At 42.3% G+C, this 19,572-nt stretch overlaps 1 protein-coding gene across 13 annotated transcripts in view; it reads left to right on the top strand.

Annotated features, from left to right (window-relative positions):
* Positions 1–19,572, top strand: part of PCNT (pericentrin) — a 132,804-nt gene that overhangs the window by 5,050 nt on the left and 108,182 nt on the right. For 10 of the 13 annotated variants that reach the window (XM_045036468.1, XM_045036465.1, XM_045036475.1 and 7 more), the window contains exon 3: positions 16,088–16,183. In XM_045036468.1, the coding sequence (XP_044892403.1) occupies positions 16,088–16,183 (96 nt within the window). Of the gene's footprint in view, positions 1–11,449; positions 11,488–13,288; positions 13,350–16,087; positions 16,184–19,572 lie in introns of those variants that run through there. The other 3 variants (XM_045036474.1, XM_045036472.1, XM_045036473.1) reach the window with 2 other exon arrangements.

Below are 19,572 nucleotides of genomic sequence, written 5' to 3'. Positions count from 1 at the left end.
TTGAAGAGTCCTAGCTAGTCGTTTGGTAGAATGCCTGTCAGTTTGGGTTTGTTTGATGTTTCCTGCTGATTAAAATCATGTTGTGAATTTTGGCCAGAACATTGTAGAAGTGGTGATATTCCCTGCTCAGTGCACTTGGTATTGGTATTTGACGTGTCTCCCTATAGGTAATGCCAATTTTGATCACTTAGTTAAGGTGAGACCTGCCAGGTTTCTCTTGATAGAAAAATACTATTTTTAACTTTGGAGTTCATAAGTATATTGTGTGGAGATACTTAGAGACCCTGCAAACCCCCTTTTCTCATCATGCTTTGCTCCACTAATTTTAGCTCCCATAGGTGATTCTTGCTTGCAGCACTTATTGTAGTGGTGTTGGCCACATGATGACTTTGTTTCCATCGTTCTATCTCTATGTATTAATTGACATTCTGCTGCAAGGAGGAGCTGTCACTTCCCTCCAGTGTGTATTTATTTATTCACTATATCAGTATGGACATAGGGATTTTTCTTTTTCTTTTTTTCTTTTTTAAGTAAACTCTACATCCAACATAGGGCTCGAACTCATGACCCCAAGATCAAGAGTTGCATGCTCTACTGACTGAGCCAGGTGCCCAGGGATTTTTATTCTTCGGGTTTTAATCTATCATATCAACCATGTCAGTGTTTATTTTGTTGCTGAAATACATAGATTGGCCATTGGGAGTGCCTTTGAATTGGTACCTGTCCTTCTACCATGTCCTCATTGTTTCTGGCACCTTAATTCCTTACATTCTGGCACCAAGATTTTCCAGGGTTGTTTTATCCTTTCCCTGTCAGCAGCCCTGTAATCAGATATTTCTTCAAGGAGCTCTGGTTTCTTTTAGTGGAGAATGATGTTTAGAAACCAACATCTGGGTGATAGTTGTGCTTATTGCTGTTGGGGTGTCTTTGGCTTCTGGGCTATTTCAACAGAGCTAGGTGATAAATACCTGTATGTGTACACTTCTATATTTATTTCTTTGTCAATCTGTATGTATAATAAAAATCATGAATTTACTTTAGTATTTTCAATTCCTAACCAACGTCACAGGGTTCATTCTAGCTTTTTCCCTCTTCTTAATCTTGATTTCTTTTACCAATAGTGAAAGTATCTTAGCTACAATATATTTACTTACTTCCTCAATCTTTAAATATATGCACGTTAGTTTGAGGATTGCTAATCCTCACTACTGTGAAAAACAGATTTACTAACTAGAGTGGGATATTTGAATATATAGTTGACCCTTTAGCAACATGGGGGTTAGGGGCACTGACCCCTCACACAGATGAAAATCGGCCTATAACTTTTGACTTCCCAAAACGTGACTACTAATAGCCTAGTGTGGACTGGAAGCCTTAATGATGACATAATAAAACAGTCAACAAATATTTTGTGTATTTTCTGTATCATATATAGTATTCTTATAATAAAGTCAGCTTGGGAAAAAAATGTTAAAGTCACAAGGAAGAGAAGATACATTTACAGTGCCGCCCACCCTGTGTTTATTGAAAAAAGTCTGTGGGTACATGGACCTGTGCAGTTTAAACAAACCCTTGTTGTTCAATGCTAGTTCTTTTTGTCTTTATTATCCCAAAGTTTGTTGTTTAGCATTCCAAAGTTGTATAAGTTAATTTTTTAAATATATTTTTTTAAATTTTTTCATTATAGTTATTCATTTATAACATGGTTTTGTTTTATTGTTTGTCTTCTATTTTGGTTCTTCTTACGTCCAGGTTGATTTTATTTAATTTTTTTTTTTTTTTTTTGAGTAAGGGAAGCATTACTAAGATTCTAAAAATCAGAGCCATATTCAAGTTCATTACTTCCTCTTCCCTACCACCTCATTCCTATCTAGGAGTGGTATGGTTGGACCCTGTGGTAGGCAAGTATTTACCTTTTTTTTTTTTTTTTTTTTTTTTTTTTTTTTTTTTTTTTTTTTTTTTTTCTGAATTTTATTTATTTTGAGAGAGTGCGTGCACGCATGCAAGTGGAGGCGGGGTTGGGGAGTGGAGGGGGAGAGAGAATACCAAGCAGGCTCTGGGCTGTCAGCACAGAGCCTGACATGGGGCTCAATCTCACAAACTTGAGATCATGACCTGAGCTGAAACCAAGAGTCGGACACTCAACTGACTGAGCCACCCGGGCACCCCAATTTAACCTTTTAAAAATCTGCCAAAAATTGTCTTCCAGAGAGTGGTCCTGCCATTTTGCATTCCTATCAGCAGCTCAAATTCAGAAATACAAAGGAATGAGCATTCAGGACCTACAGAGACATGGAGAGACCTTAAATGTCTATTATTGAGTTAAAAGAAGCCAGTCTGACAGGCTGCACACTGTGTGGTTTTGTTTGTGTAGCATTCTGGAAAAGGTAAAACTGTGCAGATTGTAAACAGATGAGTGGATGCCAGAAGTTGGTGGAGGGAGAGTTGGTGAAGCAGGGATCTTTTAGGGCAGTGAAACTGCCCTGTGTGATCGTGTAAATTTTATGTTATGTTATTAGGGAGAGAGTGCGCAAGTGGGAAGAGGGGCAGAGGGGGAGAGAGAGAATCTTAAGCAGGCTCCACAATGAGCGTGGAGGGCTTGATCCCACGACCCTGGGATCATGACTTGAGCTGAAATCAAGAGTCAGGTTCTCAACTCACTGAACCACTCAGACACCTCATCATCATGTAAATTTTAAAACATCAAAATAGGGGCGCCTGGGTGGCGCAGTCGGTTAAGCCTCCGACTTCAGCCAGGTCACGATCTCCCGGTCCGTGAGTTCGAGCCCCGCGTCAGGCTCTGGGCTGATGGCTCGGAGCCTGGAGCCTGTTTCCGATTCTGTGTCTCCCTCTCTCTCTGCCCCTCCCCCGTTCATGCTCTGTCTCTCTCTGTCCCAAAAATAAATAAAAAACGTTGAAAAAAAAATTTAAAAAAAAAAAAAAAAAAAAAAAAAAAAAAAAAATAAAACATCAAAATATATTTGTATGTAAATTAAAAAAAAAAAAGCCATCTGGAGAATGAGGGATCCCAGGATGGAACGCAGACTTGAACAAGGCCCTAACTGTATTACCCATGGACAGAACAACCTCAGGGAAGGGGGTGAGGGAAAGGTGCTGACCTGAGTAGCTTTGGGGGTGAGTGGAGTTTGGAGGACTGAAGGCAGAAGGCACTGTGTATAAACAGTACTCCCGTTGGTAAAGGGGTTTCCCACGGGAGTGAGGATTAAGGATTCTGGGGCTGTGTACTTACATGCTGGGATTGAACCGCCGAGGATGGCAGGTGGCTGGAGCTAGGTGTCTCACTCTCTCCTGGTGAGCTCACACAGCTCTGCCGCGTTTGGCGTGTGAGTTGGAATGAAGGTGAGAGCCCCTGGGGTCTGGGGCTGGATGGGGGGCAGGAGAGAGAAGTCAGCTGGAAGAAGTGGAGGGAAAAGGTAGGGGAAATTGAAAGGCAGGGTGTGAGTCACTCAAGCTGTCAGAACACTGCAGACTGAGTGGCTTAAACAACAGACTCTCAGTTCTGGAAGCAGGACGTCTGAGATCAAGTGCTGTCAGGTTTGGGTTCTGGCGAAGCCTCTCTGCTTGACTTGTGCATGACTGCCTTCTTGCTGTGTCCTCACATGGTCTCCTGTGTGGGGAAAGGGCAGGAAAGCAGTATTCTCTGGTCTCCTTCTCAAAGGACAGTAGTCCTATTGGATTTTAGTCCCATCCTGTTATCTCTTTAAAAGCCCTGTCTTCAGATACAGTGACAATAGGCATTAGGGCTTCCACATGAGAGTTTTAGGGGATATACTTCAGTCCATAACATTCTCTCCTTTGGTTCCCCAATTCATCTTTCTTGCATTCAAAATACATTCACCCCATCCCTACAGCCCCAGAGATCGTTACTCATTCCAGCATTCTTTCTCATCTAGATATCATCTAAATCAGATATGGGTAAGACTTGAGGTAGGGTTCCTCCTGGGGCCAAATTTCTCTCCCACCGTGAGGTTGTGAAACCAAAGTTACATGCTTCCCAACCACAGTGGTAGAACAGGGATGGGATAGACAGCCCCACTCCAGAAGGGAGAAATAGGAAACAACGAAGGGTGATGGATCCCCAGCAAGTCCAAATCCGAGTAGGCAAATTCCCTTGGCTCTTAAGGCTAAAAAAATAATGAGTCTGATTTAATGTGAAGCATCTGACTCTTGATTTCAGCTCAGGTCATGATCTCATGGTTCGTGAGTTCAAGCCTCGCATTGGGCTCTGTGCTGACAGCTTGGAGCCTGGAGCCTGCTGCCTTCTCCACGCATCCTCACCTGACAGAGAACACTGGTGTCCCTTCCTCTTCTTAGAAGGACCCCAGTCCTGCTGGACCAGGCCCACCCTGTGACCTTATTTAACCTTAATCACCTCTTTCGAGGCCCTGCTGTCACAAGGGGGTGTTGAGCTTCAACACAGGAATTTGCGGGACACCGTCAGTCCATAATAGGCAACTGTAATAGGAGGGACAGCGTGATAAATCTGAAGGTCATATTTAGGGAAAGGCTGTTGAAGTCTGATTGGTGCGGTGGCAGGAATGGAGTGCGTGGACCTTTGTGTTCTTAGAGTATAAAAAAAAGAATTACCTTTTCTTTTAAAGGACAGAATATATTTGCCTGTGGATCAGGGTCAGGTTGAAATTCAGAGGCTCAGGCTCAAGCTGGAGGAAGAGCTTCTGAACGAGCAAGACGTCGTGGATGGACGTGGCCTGGAGGTGGGGAAGCTTCAGGCTCGGCCAGCTCTGTGTCCTGGCATTCCCTGCCAGCGGGGTCACTGTTAGTTTGCCAACCTCTTGTCTGCTTCAAGGGAAATGTCCTGGTTAATGTCAAGTTCCAAGGCTAGGCATTACCTCTTGCATCGAGGGTTCATTTTGATGTGTCTGAGCGGATGCCTTTCCCTCCTCTCGCCAGGGAGCCAGGGGTGGGGTTGAGTCTGCAGAGCGCTGGGTCAGAAAAGCAGGAGGCGAGCTGCGCTGGCCGTTGGCTTCTTGGGCTCCCGTGCAGTGGCCGAGGGTGGGGTTGTGGTTCTCTGGGCAGCCCTGCCGGGTCCTCCTGGTCAGGGTCCCGAAGCCCTCTGTCTGTAGCTTCATTCCATTTTTAGTGGAGGCACTGATTGCTGTGACCTAGTTTTCTTAATGTAGGGCAGTTCAGTTTATTCTGAGTTACCTCAACCGTTTGGGGTGCTTGGGGGAGCAGTGGGGCTCAAGTCTTTCCGCCTGGAGTTTGAAGTCAGACTTCCAGAGATTGGCTTTCCTCATTGTGCTCAGCTCAGTCTAATAGAGAAACAGAGTTGCATTTTGTGACCATCTGACTATGGGCCTGGGTTAGAAAGTGCCAGGGGCGCCTGGGTGGCTCAGTCGGTTAAGCGTCCAACTAGCTCAGGTCACAATCTCACAGTCCGTGAGTTCGAGCCCCACGGCGGGCTCTGTGCTACAGCGCAGAGTCTGGAGCCTGCTTCGGATTCTGTGTCTCCCTCTCTCTCTGCCCCTCTCCTGCTCATGCTCTGTCTCTCTTTGTCTCAAAAATAAAAACATTTAAAAAAAAAAAAAAAAAAAAAAAAAAAGAAGGTGCTGGGTGCTTTATTTATGCATGCCTGGTCAGTAATGGATCGAGTTACACAATTGATAGGGCATTTCAGAATGCCAGATCTGTAAAAGGAAACCGAGAGATTTATGCATTATTTTGCACAAGGTTCATGTTATTTTCTGTTTTTTACTTCCTAGGCTACCTGGCAGTGACCTGTATGATTAGGCGTTAGTTTTTTATTTTTTTGTGTTGTGTGGGTTTTTTTTTTAATAATAAGAGATGGAAGCAATTACATTTTTACTTAGAATTATAATGACTAATGTTTATTTGTTTTTAAAATTTGTGCCAGAAATGGTTGTACGTGTTGTAAGCCAGGCTGTGAGGTAGGGACTCTGGTTATCCCCTCACAAGGAAGTGGGCGCTGCGGGATGAGCCCCCTTGCTGGGTGGGCATCAGAGCTCTCTGCTGCTCTCAAGGGTATGTGGGCTCCCTGGCTTCTGCCTTAGTTCTTACATCCATGACTTCATTCTTTATTCTGCTTATTTGATTGCATGTAATAGTTAAGAAAAAATGCATTTTTTGCATAAATTTTTGTAATAGGAATTAGAGCTGGTAGTCTCTTGTGTTGTGGTCACCAGTGGCTTGAGGCCCAATCTGCACGCTTGTCTACTTCAGAGGTCCTCGTGGGCTTTTTATCTCAGGTTTCAGTAGCCCACGTGGATTGTTGGCGAGAACTGTTATTTCACCAGTGAGCACAAAATACTGCTATTTCAGTTCTGCCCCTCCTTCCTTATTAATTGTATGTAACATTGCATGAGAACTTTCCTTTATCAGTTATCTGGTTACCCTGGTGCCCGGCTTGGATTGGAAAGCAGGGTAAAGGCATCACTCTTTCCTTTTAAGTTACTCATGTTGCTGTGCTACACTTTTCCACATATGGCCATTGGACTGGCTTTCTTGAGCCTCACTGTAAATTCACTTATGTTTAACAATTTGTCAAGAGCAAGTCTTGTGTCTGTTAGCGTGCTGCTCAGATTTTCCCATCTTTGACAAGGGAGAGCATCTTTAGTTTGACCCTCCACAGTCACTATGATGGCTTCCTTGCTTTTGGAAAAAGTGTTGCCGGTCAGCTGGTGCATTTCTTGCCCCAGGCCTGGAGCCAGGCGTTTCCCATGACTCCTGGCTCCTGTAGTGGGAAGTAGTGTTCAGAAACATGATCTAGACGTTAGGGGTTTTATTGTTTCAAGGTCATGTCAGTGAATAGTTAGGTTTTGTTTTATAGTTTATGAGTTACAGAGTAGTGTATGATTACAGAGTTCATAGTTTATGATTACAGAGTTTCTACTTAAGTTTGAAATTTCTCTTTAACATTAAAAATGTATGTTCCTGACATTAACATCATTACTCTCTTGGCTTTCTTTCTCTTTCTAGTTTTATAATAACATTATTACTAATTACGATTTCTTTGCACTCATTTTTGTCCTTTAGGTATTTTCCACAGTGATGTGCAGTCAAATTACTTTGTTTTAAAATCACTTGAAATAGTTTAAGCCAGAAACTTAAATATATTTGTATTCGTTTGTTTTATTTTCTCTTCATGTTTTAGGGATTTTTTGTTTTCAATTTGTTGTTATCGTTAAAGAGACAGAGAATGCGAGCTAGTGCACGGAGGAGGGGCAGAGGGAGAGGGAGAGTGAGTCTTAAGCAGGCTCCATGTTGAGAGGGATTTCAACACAGGGCTCGATCCCGTGACCCTGAGATCATGACCTGGGCCAAAATCAAGAGTCAGATGCTCAACTGACTGAGCCACCCAGGCTCCCCTTTTTTCATTTGTGTCTGTGTGTGGTTGTTTGTTTGTTTGTTTAGTTTGTTTATTTTGAGACAAAGCGGAGGAGGGACAAAGAAGGAGAGAACCTCAAGCAGGCTCCATGCTGTCAGTGCGGAGCCCAACGTGGGGCTTGATCTTACGAACGTTAGATCATGACCTGAGTTGAAGTGAAGTCAGATGCTTAACTGACTGAGCCACTTAGGTGCCCCTGTTATTACATTTTTAAAAATAGAAGCAAACATGTGCATATATTTCTCACTATCTGCTTCTTTAGTAGCAGGATACTTTACATTTCTGTATCTTGTTTTTTTCACTTATCATATCTTGGCAGTCACGCCGTAGCAGTATGTAGTGATGTTTCTCGTTTTTTTTTAAAAAAGTCTGTTGTCGGGGCGCCTGGGTGGCTCAGTCAGTTAAGCATCCACCTTTGGCTCAGGTCATGATTTCACAGTTCGTGGGTTCAATCCTGCATTGTGGGATCTGTCTGACAGCTGCGCTGACAGCTCGGGGCCTGGAGGCTGCTTCCGATTCCATGTCTCCCTCTCTTTCTACCCCTCCCCTGCTCGTGCTCTCTTCTCAAAAATGAATAAACATTAAGTCTATTATCTTTTTAGAAGCAAGAAGTGGTACTTTTTTATGTTTACCAACATACTTGCCAATCCCAGGGCTTCGGTTTGTTGGTATAGACCCAGTTTTGCATCATGTATCATTTTTCCTTCAGTCTGAAGAGCTTCCTTTCAACAAATTTTTTGTAGTGCAGGTCTGCCGATGAATTCTCTTGGCTTTTTTGTTTGTCTGAAACTGACTTTGTTTTGCCTTCATATTTGAAAGAAATCTTTACTGGATATAGAATTTGAAGTTGACAGTGTTCTTTTTGCAGCACCGTGGTCGATGGGCCCATATAGTTTCTGAAGGTATCTGCTGTCATTCTTCATTCCTCTTTCTGTAGAACTTTTTTCTTTTATGTTTATTTATTTTGGGAGAAAGAGCGAGAGCAGGAGCGCATGAGGGAGGGGAGGGGCAGAGAGAGAGAGAAGGAGAGAGAGAGAATCCCAAGCAGGCTCCATGCTGTCAGCGCACAGCCTCACTTGGGGCTCGATCCCAGGAGCCGTGAGATCGTGACCTGAGCCAAAATCAGGAGTCAGACTCGTAACCAACCAAGCTATCCATGCGCCCCTCTGTAGAGTCTTTTTTTCCTTTTAATTTTTTGGGGGTACTTTTAAAACTTTTGTTTTTATCTCTGGTTTCAAATTCTTTCATTATGCTGTGCCTAGGGTGGTTTCCTTTGTGTTTCTACCGCCTGGGATATGTTGATCTTTATGAAACTTTGGTTTAGTTTTCACCAAATTCAGAAAATTTTTGTTCAATTTTTCAAATACTTTTTGTTGCTTCCCATCCCTCCCCCTTTGTGATTTCAAATCTATATATTGCAAATTGTTTAAGGTTATCCTATGGGTCATTTAGACTTTGCTTTATTTACTTATTAAAACATTTTTTTCCAGTCTCCACCTTTTTGTTCTTCATTTTATTTTTTTTAATATTTTTTTAATGTTTACTCATTTTTGGGAGACAGAGAGCTCGAGCGGGGGAGGGGCAGAGAGAGAGGGAGACACAGAATCCGAAGCAGCTCCAGGCTCTGAGTTGTCAGCACAGAGCCTGACACGGGGCCTGAACCCATGAACTGCAAGATCATAATCTGAGCTGAAGTCAGACGCTTAACCAACTGAGCCTCCCGGGCACCCCGTGTTCTTCATTTTAGATCACTTCTATTGCTAGATCAAGTTCGCTGATCTTTTCTTTGCAATGTCTATTCTGTTAATCTAGAATTAAGTGAATTTCTTTTGTTTCGGGTATTTTGTATTTTTTATATCATTCTTCATTGCGTTTGTATTTTCCTTTAAATACTAGGTATTAATATAACAGCTATTTTAATGTCCCTGTCTGCTAATTCTGTCCTCTCTGTCCTTTTCGGGTATATTTCCATTGGACTGATTTTCTCTTGGTTATGGGTCACATTTCTCACCTTTTGGTATGTTTAATAATTTTTGATTGGATGCCAGGCATTGTCAGTGTTATGTTGTTACATGTCTGGACTTTGCTGTTTTGGTTTTGGTAAGCATTTGACTTAAAAAAAATGTTTTCATTGTTGATTTGTAGGAATTCTTAATATTCTTCATGTCTGTCATATGTTAGGTATATGTACTGTGAATGTTTTTCCTCAGTTTTGCTTGCTTTGTTGAAGTTGAATTTATCAGTTTTTCCTATGGTTAGTGCTTTTTGTGTCCTATCCAAAAAATTTCTTCTAGCTCTGAGATCATGTACTTTCCTATGTCTTCCTGAAGCCTTATGGTTTTGCTTTCTGGGTTTATGATTCATCTCAAGTTACTTTTTGTGTATTGAGTACTTTGACTTTTAGAACTATAGTTTAGTTTTGCTGATTTTTGAATTAACTAATTAATTATTATTTTTTAAAATGAGATCATTAGAATGGGTCCTCATCCAATGGGACTGCTGTTTTTTTTTTTTTTTATGTTTATTTATTTTTGAGAGACAGAGTGCATGCGGGGGAGGGGCAAAGAGAGAGAGGGAGAGAGACACAGAATCAGAAGCAGGCTCCAGGCTCCGAGCTAACAGCACAGAGCCCAATGCGGGACTCGAACCTGCGAACCTTGAGATCATGACCTGAGCCGAAGTTGGATGCTTAAACAACCGAGCCAGCCAGGTGCACCAGGTTTTTGAACTTTTTTTTTTTTTAAATGTTTATTTATTTTTGAGAGAGAGACAGAGCATGAGTGGGGGGAGAGCAGAGAGAGAGAGAGAGGGAGATACAGAATCCGAAGCAGGCTCCAGGCTCCGAGCTGTCAGCACAGAGCCCGACACAGGGCTCGAACCCATGAACCAGGAGATCATGACCTGAGCCAAAGTCAGATGCTTAACCAACTGAGCCACCGAGGTGCCCCAGGTTTTTGAACTTTTAATGGAATAATCTAGTATGCATATCTTGAGTCTGGATCTTTTTTATCCAGTGTCTTGTTTATGAGGTTTATTCATGTTAAACACTATCGTTTATTCATCTTCGTTATTGTGTGGTATTTCATTATATGAATGTGCTTCCATTTGTTTGTCTATTCTACAGTTACTTGGCATTTACTACACCCATTCTTAGACAAGTCTCTTGGTGTACATGTGCAGATGTTTCTATTGAGACTATAATTAGTTACTTAATTGTTGGGTCATTATACATGTATTTGTTCAACATGCATATGTTGAGCTGTGTTTAAAACAATTGTTCAGTTTATATTTTCGGTAGTGACATGTGTAAGTTTTACTTGTTCCATAGCATCTGTGATTTGTATTGACTGTCTTTTTCCTCTCTATTTTAACAGTTTGGGTGGGTGTGGAGTGGAGTGTATTTTAGTGTTGTGCAAGATTGGTCAAACGTTCAAAGAAATTAGTGCAGTTCATTAACAGACTCCGAGAAAAGTCATATGATCATCTCAGTTGATACAAAGGAAGCATATATTTTTGTGACAGAGTGACCTGTACTTGTAGTCTTGAGGTTGTGCTGGCCTTATCCAAGGAGCCAAGAGGTCTCCTTTGCTCTGTGAATGAGTTTGTGTAAGATGGTGAAGACTTTGGGAACTGAGGTTTTGTTTGTGGGAAAGCTTTGAATTACAGAGTCCATTTATTTGATAGTTATCAAACTATTCACTAATGCTTTTTCCCAGAATTTGTTCTTTCATCTAATCTTCCAATTTTTGGCATTAAGTTTTTCATAGGAATGTTTTCAGTGTCTGTGGCATCAGTATTGATGACCCTTTTCATTTTTGTTTATTTTTTTACTAAAAATTTTTTGTTGATGTTTATTTTTTTAGAGACAGAGAGAGAGAGAGAGAGAGAGAGAGAGAGAGAGAGCGCACGAGCGCGTGAGCGGGGGAGGGGTAGAGAGAGAGGGAGACATAGAATCTGAAGCAGGCTCCAGGCTCTGAACTGTCATGACAGCACAAAGCCCAACATGGGGCTCGAACTCACAAACTGCGAGATCATGACCTGAGCCGAAGTCAGATGCTTAACTGACTGAGCCACCCAGGCACCCCTTTCATTTTTTAAAGGTGAGTATTTGTGCCTTTGTTGGCCTTGCCACAAGTTAATGCTTACTATTTTTATAAAAAGTTAACTATAGTCTTTGTTCTTTTATGTAACATATTTATGTTTCTTTGATTTCTGCTCTTATTATGTGTAGTTTCTTATTTTATGTTTGGTTTTGATTTTCTTGGTTTTCTAACTTCTTGAGAAAGATATGTAGACCATTGATTCCCAGGCTTTAAAATGTATATATAGTCAAGCCTATTCATTTTTCTGTGGTGTGACTTTACCTTCACTCACAACTTTTCAATTTTTTATTATTTTTCAGGACAAATTACTTAATTACATTCTTAAAAATTTTCATGTGCATAGGTTAAAAAAAAAAAGTGGCCTGTTAGGGGCATCTGGCTAGCTCAGTCAGTAGGGCACATGACTCTTGATCTCAAGAGTTATGAGTTTGAGCCCCATGTTGGGTATAGAGATTACTTAAAATCTTAAAAAAAAAAAAAAAGTAGCATGTATAAGATGAAGCCATCATTATTTTCTTCCTATCTGCTGAGGAATTAATTAGATTTCTTTTCTTTTTTTTTAAGATTTTATTTTTAAGTAATCTCTACACCCAGTGTGGGGCTTGAACTCACAACCCTGAGATCAACAGTCACATGTTCTTCCGACCTAGCAGAACACCTTATAGGCACAAGGCCTTCCTTGCAGCTGTGTCTGTGTCAGCAGAGTATGAGTCCTTGTAGAGCCTTTATGTCATAGTTGTTCTTTGAACATGATTAAGTGTTTTTGTTTTATTTTGCCCATTTGGAAATTTTTAGAAGTTTCACTTTTATGGGTTTTTAATGAGCTTATTGAATACCATACGGTGAGATGAAATGTGTGTGTGAGAAATAGTAATGTTTTTAAACATACAATAAGTTGCTTAGTTTTTTTTTTTTTAAGTTTTATTTATTTAGAGAGAGAGCATGAGCAGGGGAGGAGCAGAGAGAGAGAGAGAGAGAGAGAGAGAGAGAATCCCAAGCAGGCTCTGTGCTGTCAGCGTGGAGCCTGATACAGGGCTTGAACTCACAAACCTGAGATCATGACCTGAGCTGAATCAAGAGGCAGGACTCTTGGGGCACCTGGGTGGCGCAGTCGGTTAAGCGTCCGACTTCAGCCAAGTCACGATCTCGTGGTCCGTGAGTTCGAGCCCCGCGTCAGGCTCTGGGCTAATGGCTCAGAGCCTGGAGCCTGTTTTCGATTCTGTGTCTCCCTCTCTCTGCCCCCTCCCCCATTCATGCTCTGTCTCTCTCTGTCCCAAAAATAAATAAACGTTGAAAAAAAAATTAAAAAAAAAAAAAAGAGACGGGACTCTTGATGGACTGAGCCACCCAGGTCCCCCCCCCCCCCCCCACTTCATTTGGTTTAAAAGCGTAATTGATACATTTGTTACTTTAATGGTCTTTAGACATAGAAAAGAACTGACAGGTAAAGCAATCCTGGAGGTGGAAAATGCCCAGTTGTCACTTGGTGGTTTTCCTTGTGGTGTCCACTGCTGAGTTAGGGCCACCCTCCAGCGGTGGGGTGTGGGTGGGTTTGTTGTGTAATGAAACCTGCCAAGCTGGGTGAAATCGTATTCTGCAGGTTAGTGTAGAAGCAGCTTAGTGCAGTATTCTGCAACTTAGTGTGGAAGCTGTTTTTTATGTTCAGTGTTTTAGTTTTAAGACCAAAAGACTAAAGGAATTGGAGATAGACAATTGAAAAAACAATATACCATGAAAATTCTGTAAGAAAAATTAATTCGTAAAGTTCCTATATCATAATTTTGCTATACTCTTTCAGGTGAAGATTCTGCAGTCTTAGGGTAAAGAAAGTAAATTGCTGATCTGAGCAGAAAACACAGGCACGTATTAAATTCTAAGAGTATGTCAATAACGCATGTTTGTAAGCAACTTAAAGATTTGAGTTTTTCAGGGGGTTAGAAGCAACGATAGAATTGCAAAAAGACTTTATGGTTGGTGTTCAGGATCTAGCCATCTTCCCTCACAGTTTAAGTGACGTGCGCCGTGAAAAGACATTTTACTTTAATCAGTGCAACGGTCATCTCCGTTCTGGCAGTTAGCGGAGAAGTGGCAGAAAGCGGTCTTTGACCTCAGCTATGCGTCAGGAACAAAGTTAAGTACAGGCCATTTCTTGTAAAAGAACCATCCAAAGATTGCTTGGAGGTCAAAAATGTCAGAGGAAAATTACCTTTACAAAAACTTGTACTGAAGATTCTTTTTTTTAATGTTTATTTTTGAGAGCGAGAGACAGCGGGGGAGGGTCAGAGAGAGAGGGAGACCGAGAATCCCAAGCAGGCTCTGCGGCTGTGAGCGCAGAGCCCAACGAGGGGCTCGAGCCCACAACGGTGAGAGCATGACCCGAGCCAAAACTGAGAGTCGGACGCTTAACCAGCTGAGCCTCCAGGTGCCCCTGTACTGCACATTTTAAGCAGGGCTGTAGAAGGGTTAGCAAGTATGGCTCTACAGCTCTTCCAACTCCTGTTTGGGCACTACCGGAAAAAAAAGTCATCATCACTTATCGTCTGGGTCCCATGCTTTACTTTTTGTGTAAGTCATTTTATAAATAACTTACCGGAGTAAGAATAAAGCAGTAAGTTAAAATGATATTAAAAATTTTGATACCTCTTTTTAAAATTTTTAAAATGTTTTTTATTTTTAATTTGAGAGAGAGAAACAGAGTGCGAGCAGGAGAGGGACAGAGAGGGGGAGGCACAGAATCCGAAGCGGCTCCAGGCTCTGAGCTGTCAGCGTAGAGCCCTATGTGGGGCTTGAACTCCTGAACCTTGAGATCATGACCTGAGCCACAGTTGGACGCTCAACTGACTGAGCCACCCAGGGGCCCCATACCTCTTTATATCAAGTAAATTTTGTCACGTAGAAATAAAAATTAAAGAATATTGATATGCTCTTAGCAAGTGGGATGATGGAGGTTCTTGATGCAAAATATTGTGAGTTGGAGCCTTCTTGTGAGTGATGCTGGATGAGACTATCATGCTTCCTCTTTCTTCTTAGAAATGTTGTTCTACACATTAGAGGTGCCTTGGTGGCTCTCATTGGGTTGGGTGTAGACTCTTGATTTCAACTCAGGTCATGATCTCACTGTTCATGAGTTCGAGCCCCGCACGAGCTCCGTACTGAGTGCAGAGCTTGCTTGGGATTCTTTCTCTCCCTCTCCCTCTCCCTCTGCCCCTCCCCCTCTGCCCTTCCTCTGCTTGTATTCATGCTCTCTGTCTCTCTCTCTCAAAAATAAATAAATTTAAAAAAACGTTCTGTTCACTGATTCCTGATTTTGAGAAACTTGACTGAATATTGTATGTGAAGACTTGTAATCTGAGACTTCATTTTTACTGTCAATTTTGCCGTCATCCTTGGCCTCAAGTGCTGTTCTCTCTCAGCATTCATCTTTTAATTCATCTAATGATTATGAAAGTCTGTCCTGTTGGCTTTCTTCTCGTTGCCATTTTGGGAGGAAAACAAAAAGTTCTTGGCTATCGTGTTGAAGACAGGTTGCAGCGAGTCTCTGCAGTGAGTAAAAATACTGCAAGATGGTGATTTCACCGCACTGTTTCCTCATCCTCCGGGCGCCTCCCTTTCTCCTGTTTTCTCATTGTTTTGGTGGTTCTTGGCACAGTTGGAAAAACTGCTGAGTCTGATGAAATAATTCTTAGGATGATGACATGGTGCCATGATAGATGAAAACAAGACTGCTCAGGTCCGTCTTGGGTCTTAGACACTACACGGGAACTAGTGGGCCCACATAGTAATGGCAAAATGAAATGTTTTACTCTGTTTCTTAAAGAAGTAAGTAACTTTTGTGTGTGTGTTTTTGAAGACCCAAAAGAGAAAATTTATGAAATATCAGCCCCTTCAAATAGTTATAACTGCTTAAAGAAGAAATGACAGTCATGTTGGGTCCAGCAGACCCCCGTAATGTACCCAGAGTTAAGGTGATGCTGTGGTTAATGACAAAGGCATGAGAGAGACTTACAGGTATTTTGATTTCATATTTCAAACATAGATTTTCTTTGGACATCACCTAACTTTTTTGCAGACAGTCATTATCAATTCATTTTGCACAGCAGATTAAAAGCCCAGAATTACTGTGAATTTATGGGCCAAAAAAACATCAGGGATAATTCATTGGGAAACTTTAAACTCAGGTTTGAGATGATAAAATACTCTTTTTAAAAATATTGAGGAATTTATTACAAATTATTAAGGAAAAATTTATCTAAAAATGGAAAATCATGAGGATGAAATATTTGAACTTACATAAAAATACGAGCATAGAAAATGTGCATGTGTCTGAAAGAGTAGAATTTATTGAGAAACTAAACATTTAATAATTTAGACATCACTCGCACAGTGAAATAACTTGAAGCAAAATTCATTAGGAAGGACAGCAGCATCATTAGGGAAACGAGTCGCATAAAAAATGTTTAGGGATTGAGAATTGTTTCTGGAGGAAAGCATGCCGTGAACGAGTGGGGCTGGAGCTGGTGTGGGCACTGGCCAGAAGGCTGAGGTCGCAGCTCTGGACGTTGCTATAAATGCTCTTCTCTGGCCCTTCCCCTCTCAGCCGGAGGACTCGGATGGAGAGAGGATGGGGGCTTCGGCGCAGCCACAGCGGAACACAGACGGCGACCATCCGGAACAGCCTCAGGTCATCACGGAGGTATTCTTCAGGTTTCTCTGTTAAAGCGTGTTGCTCCTGAGGGGCTTTCACCCTGTTGTAGAAATCCAGACCAGAGAGGGGACTCGGTCTCTGAAGGGTCCTGTCTCGTGAAGTGTAGAAACTCGAAGCAAGGAAAGCGGGCTTCAGAGCTTCCCCTGCAGGCCCTGCTCCCTTGGCGCTGCCCCGGTGTGGAAGTCTCTCTGGGGACCCTTCTGACCGAGCCCACCTCTCCCTTCCTTGGGACCTCTGATCTTTTTTTGCCCCATGTTGAAGAGAGAAAGTTGCCTGTTGTGCGTTGAGGATAGCTGTCACGTGTGACCTCCCTCACTCACCTGCCGCCTTGTTGTCGAGGCGTGTTTCCTGGGCCTGGCCCTCATCTCTCCCGTGGTCCCGTTTTCTGCCACAGGGCCTGACGTGAATTCCACATGTGTTGAATTAATTCCTTACGTTTGTTTTGTTTTGGTATTTGGGAGGAAATTTATTAGATACTGAACTGATTAGTTTTAAAGTGTTGTGTTAAAAGTCTGTATTATAAATAGGTTTTTTTAGGTAGGCTCCACGCCCAGTGTCGGGCTTGAACTCAGAACCCTGAGATCAAGAGTCACATGCTTTACCAGCCGAGCTGGTGAGGCACCCCTAAAGCCTGTATTTTAGACGTTTGATTCTAGTGGGACTCAGTCCACATTAGGCAGTGAGCAAGTTTGGTTTTTAATCTGTGTTATTGCAGGAGAAATCTAGATCATAGGCAGGGCCTGGAAAAATGGTCTCTGGTGGGGTCCATAAAACTCACCCTTAAATACCCATTTTCATACTTGTTTTAAACTGTGACATATAGCATGTGCGCAGAGAAGTAGAAAGTACATAAAGTGTACACGCAGCTTAACAAATGAATACACAGTAAATACTACATGTTCCTTCTGCAGTAAGAAATAGCACAGTGCTGGACCTGGACTCTTCCTCGTGCCCTGCTGCCCTCCTCCCCACACCCCAGAGTCAACATCGTCCTGATTTGCTGTGGCAGTTATGCTTTAGAACTTTGTGTCATTGGATCAGACGTGATTCTGGTCTTTTTTATCCTTTCCCTTCTGAAATCTTTGTGTCTTTGTGTTTTAGATGTATGTTGTGGTAAACAGCATGGCGTTGATTTTTAAAAATTATTCTGACAGTGTCTGTTTTTTTATTGGATAGTTTTTTTTTAATAAATGTTTATTCATTTTTTTATAAAATTTTTTTTAACGTTTGTTTATTTTTGAGACAGAGAGAGACAGAGCATGAATGGGGGAGGGCCAGAGAGAGAGGGAGACACAGAATCAGAAGCAGGCTCCAGGATCTGAGCTGTCAGCACAGAGCCCGACGCAGGGCTGGAACTCACAAGAGCAGGAGATCATGACCTGAGCCGAAGTCGGTCGCTTAACTGACTGAGCCACCCAGGCGCCCCTGTTTATTCATTTTTGAGAGAGAGAGAAAGAACGAGCAAGGGAGGGGCAGAGAGAGGGGAACAGAGGATCCCAAGCAGGCTCCGTGCTGACAGCAGCAAGTCCAACGTGGGGCTCCAACTCTTGAACTGTGAGATCACGATCTGAGTCGAAGTTGGACACTCAACTGACTGAGCCACCCAGGAGCCCCTGTGTGTAGTTTAATTCATTTATATTTAATGTAAACTTCGATGTGTTTGAGCTTACATTTCATTGGATTATTTTTTATCAGGAGATGTCTTTTTTTTAATTCTCCCTTTATTCATTTTGGAGTAATAATATACTCAGTTTCTATTCTTTTAATGGTGAGCTTATTACATACAACATTTATACTTCTTTATATCTAAATCTAATTAACACCTTCACTCTTTGATAGTACAAGGATGTTAGAATAGTTAAACTTCATTTATAATTCCCTCAGTGTATATTTTTGTCATTTTTTTAATTGTAAAATACACTTAACATAAAACTTACCATCTTAACCATTAAAAAAAATTTTTTAATGTATATTTTTGAGAGAGAAAGAGAGAGCATAAGCAAGTGGGGAGGGGCAGAGAGAGAGTTTAGACAGAGAATCTGCAGCAGGCTCCAGGCTCTGAGCTGTCAGCGCAGAGCCTGACGCGAGACTCGAACTCACGAACCATGAGATCATGACTTGAGCCGAAGTTGGACACTTAACCGACTGAGTCACCCAGGTGCCTCTCAAGCTGTTTTTTTAATTAAGCATAACTATCCTTTTTAATGAGCAGATCTAAATGTTGCCTAGTATTTAGAGGTATGATTAGTTATTCACTTTAAATTAAATGTGTGGCTTGGGGGCGCCTGGATGGCTCAGTCGATTTAAGCGCCCCACTTCGGCTCAGGTCATGATCTCGCGGTTTGTGAGTTCGAGCCCCATGTCAGGCTCTGTGCTGACAGCTCGGAGCCTGGAGCCTCCTTCAGATTCTGTGTCTCTTTCTCTCTCTGCCCCTTCCCCACTTGTGTTCTGTCTCTCTCTGTCAAAAATAAATGTAAAAAAAAAAATTTTTTTTTAATGTGAGGCTTGGGATTATTTGGATCACTTTGAGTATTTTGGCCTGCACACCTGTGTGATGGGGCCACCGTGGGTGCTACTGCTTGAGACCTTTTCTCTTTCTAATATGTTGTTTTCCGTGTACTTGTCATCGTTTTTGGAGTAGCCTGTTGTGTTCTCATCTTTAGTGAGGTGTTTGTATGAGTTCCGTGAGAATATCTGTCTTGGCTTGTGGGAGTCCTTCCAGATGGGTGCTGGATTTGTATTTGATCAGTGTCCCAGAAGTAGCTCTTCACTAAGACTTGTTTTTAGGTCAGTCTCTTTGCTTGGGGATTTCTGCACCCCGTGGCATATGTAAATTTGTAAACAATATGAGGAATAGGCCTGGGTTTTAATTTCTCAGGAGAGCTGCCCCCAGCTCATCCCCTCTGCCTTCCCATTTGGAGATGGAGAAGCTTCCTGACCTCCCTGTACCTGGCCTTCCTCCCCACAGGCAGTGAGGATGTCTGTCCTGCTGCACAGCCCTTCAGGAAACCTGGCAATGTCAGACATCACGTTACCAACCACTGGCCTGGCAAAGCCTCTGATTCTGGGACCACGTGCTGCTCTTCAGTGTCCCTGTCTCCCTAGATCATTTTAGATTCCACATCCCTTCTTTCTGGCACATCGGGGGGAGGTGTTCCCTCAAAAGTCACTTTTTTCTAGTGTTTATTTTTGAGAGAGAGAGCGCAAGTGGAGGGGCAGGGGACAGAGAGAGAGACACATACAGAAGCAGGCTCCAGGCTCTGAGCTGTCAGTACAGAGCCCTATATGGGGCTGGAACTCATGAACGTGAGATCATGACCTGAGCTGAAGTCGGGCACTTAACCGACTGAGCCACCCAGGCGCCCCTTCAGAAGTCA

Source organism: Felis catus, chromosome C2 (genome assembly GCF_018350175.1).
Source record: "Felis catus isolate Fca126 chromosome C2, F.catus_Fca126_mat1.0, whole genome shotgun sequence".
Classification (NCBI taxonomy): Eukaryota; Metazoa; Chordata; class Mammalia; order Carnivora; family Felidae; genus Felis; species Felis catus.
The sequence above is the reverse complement of the archived record's forward strand: the minus strand, read 5'-3'. Positions and strand labels throughout refer to the sequence as shown.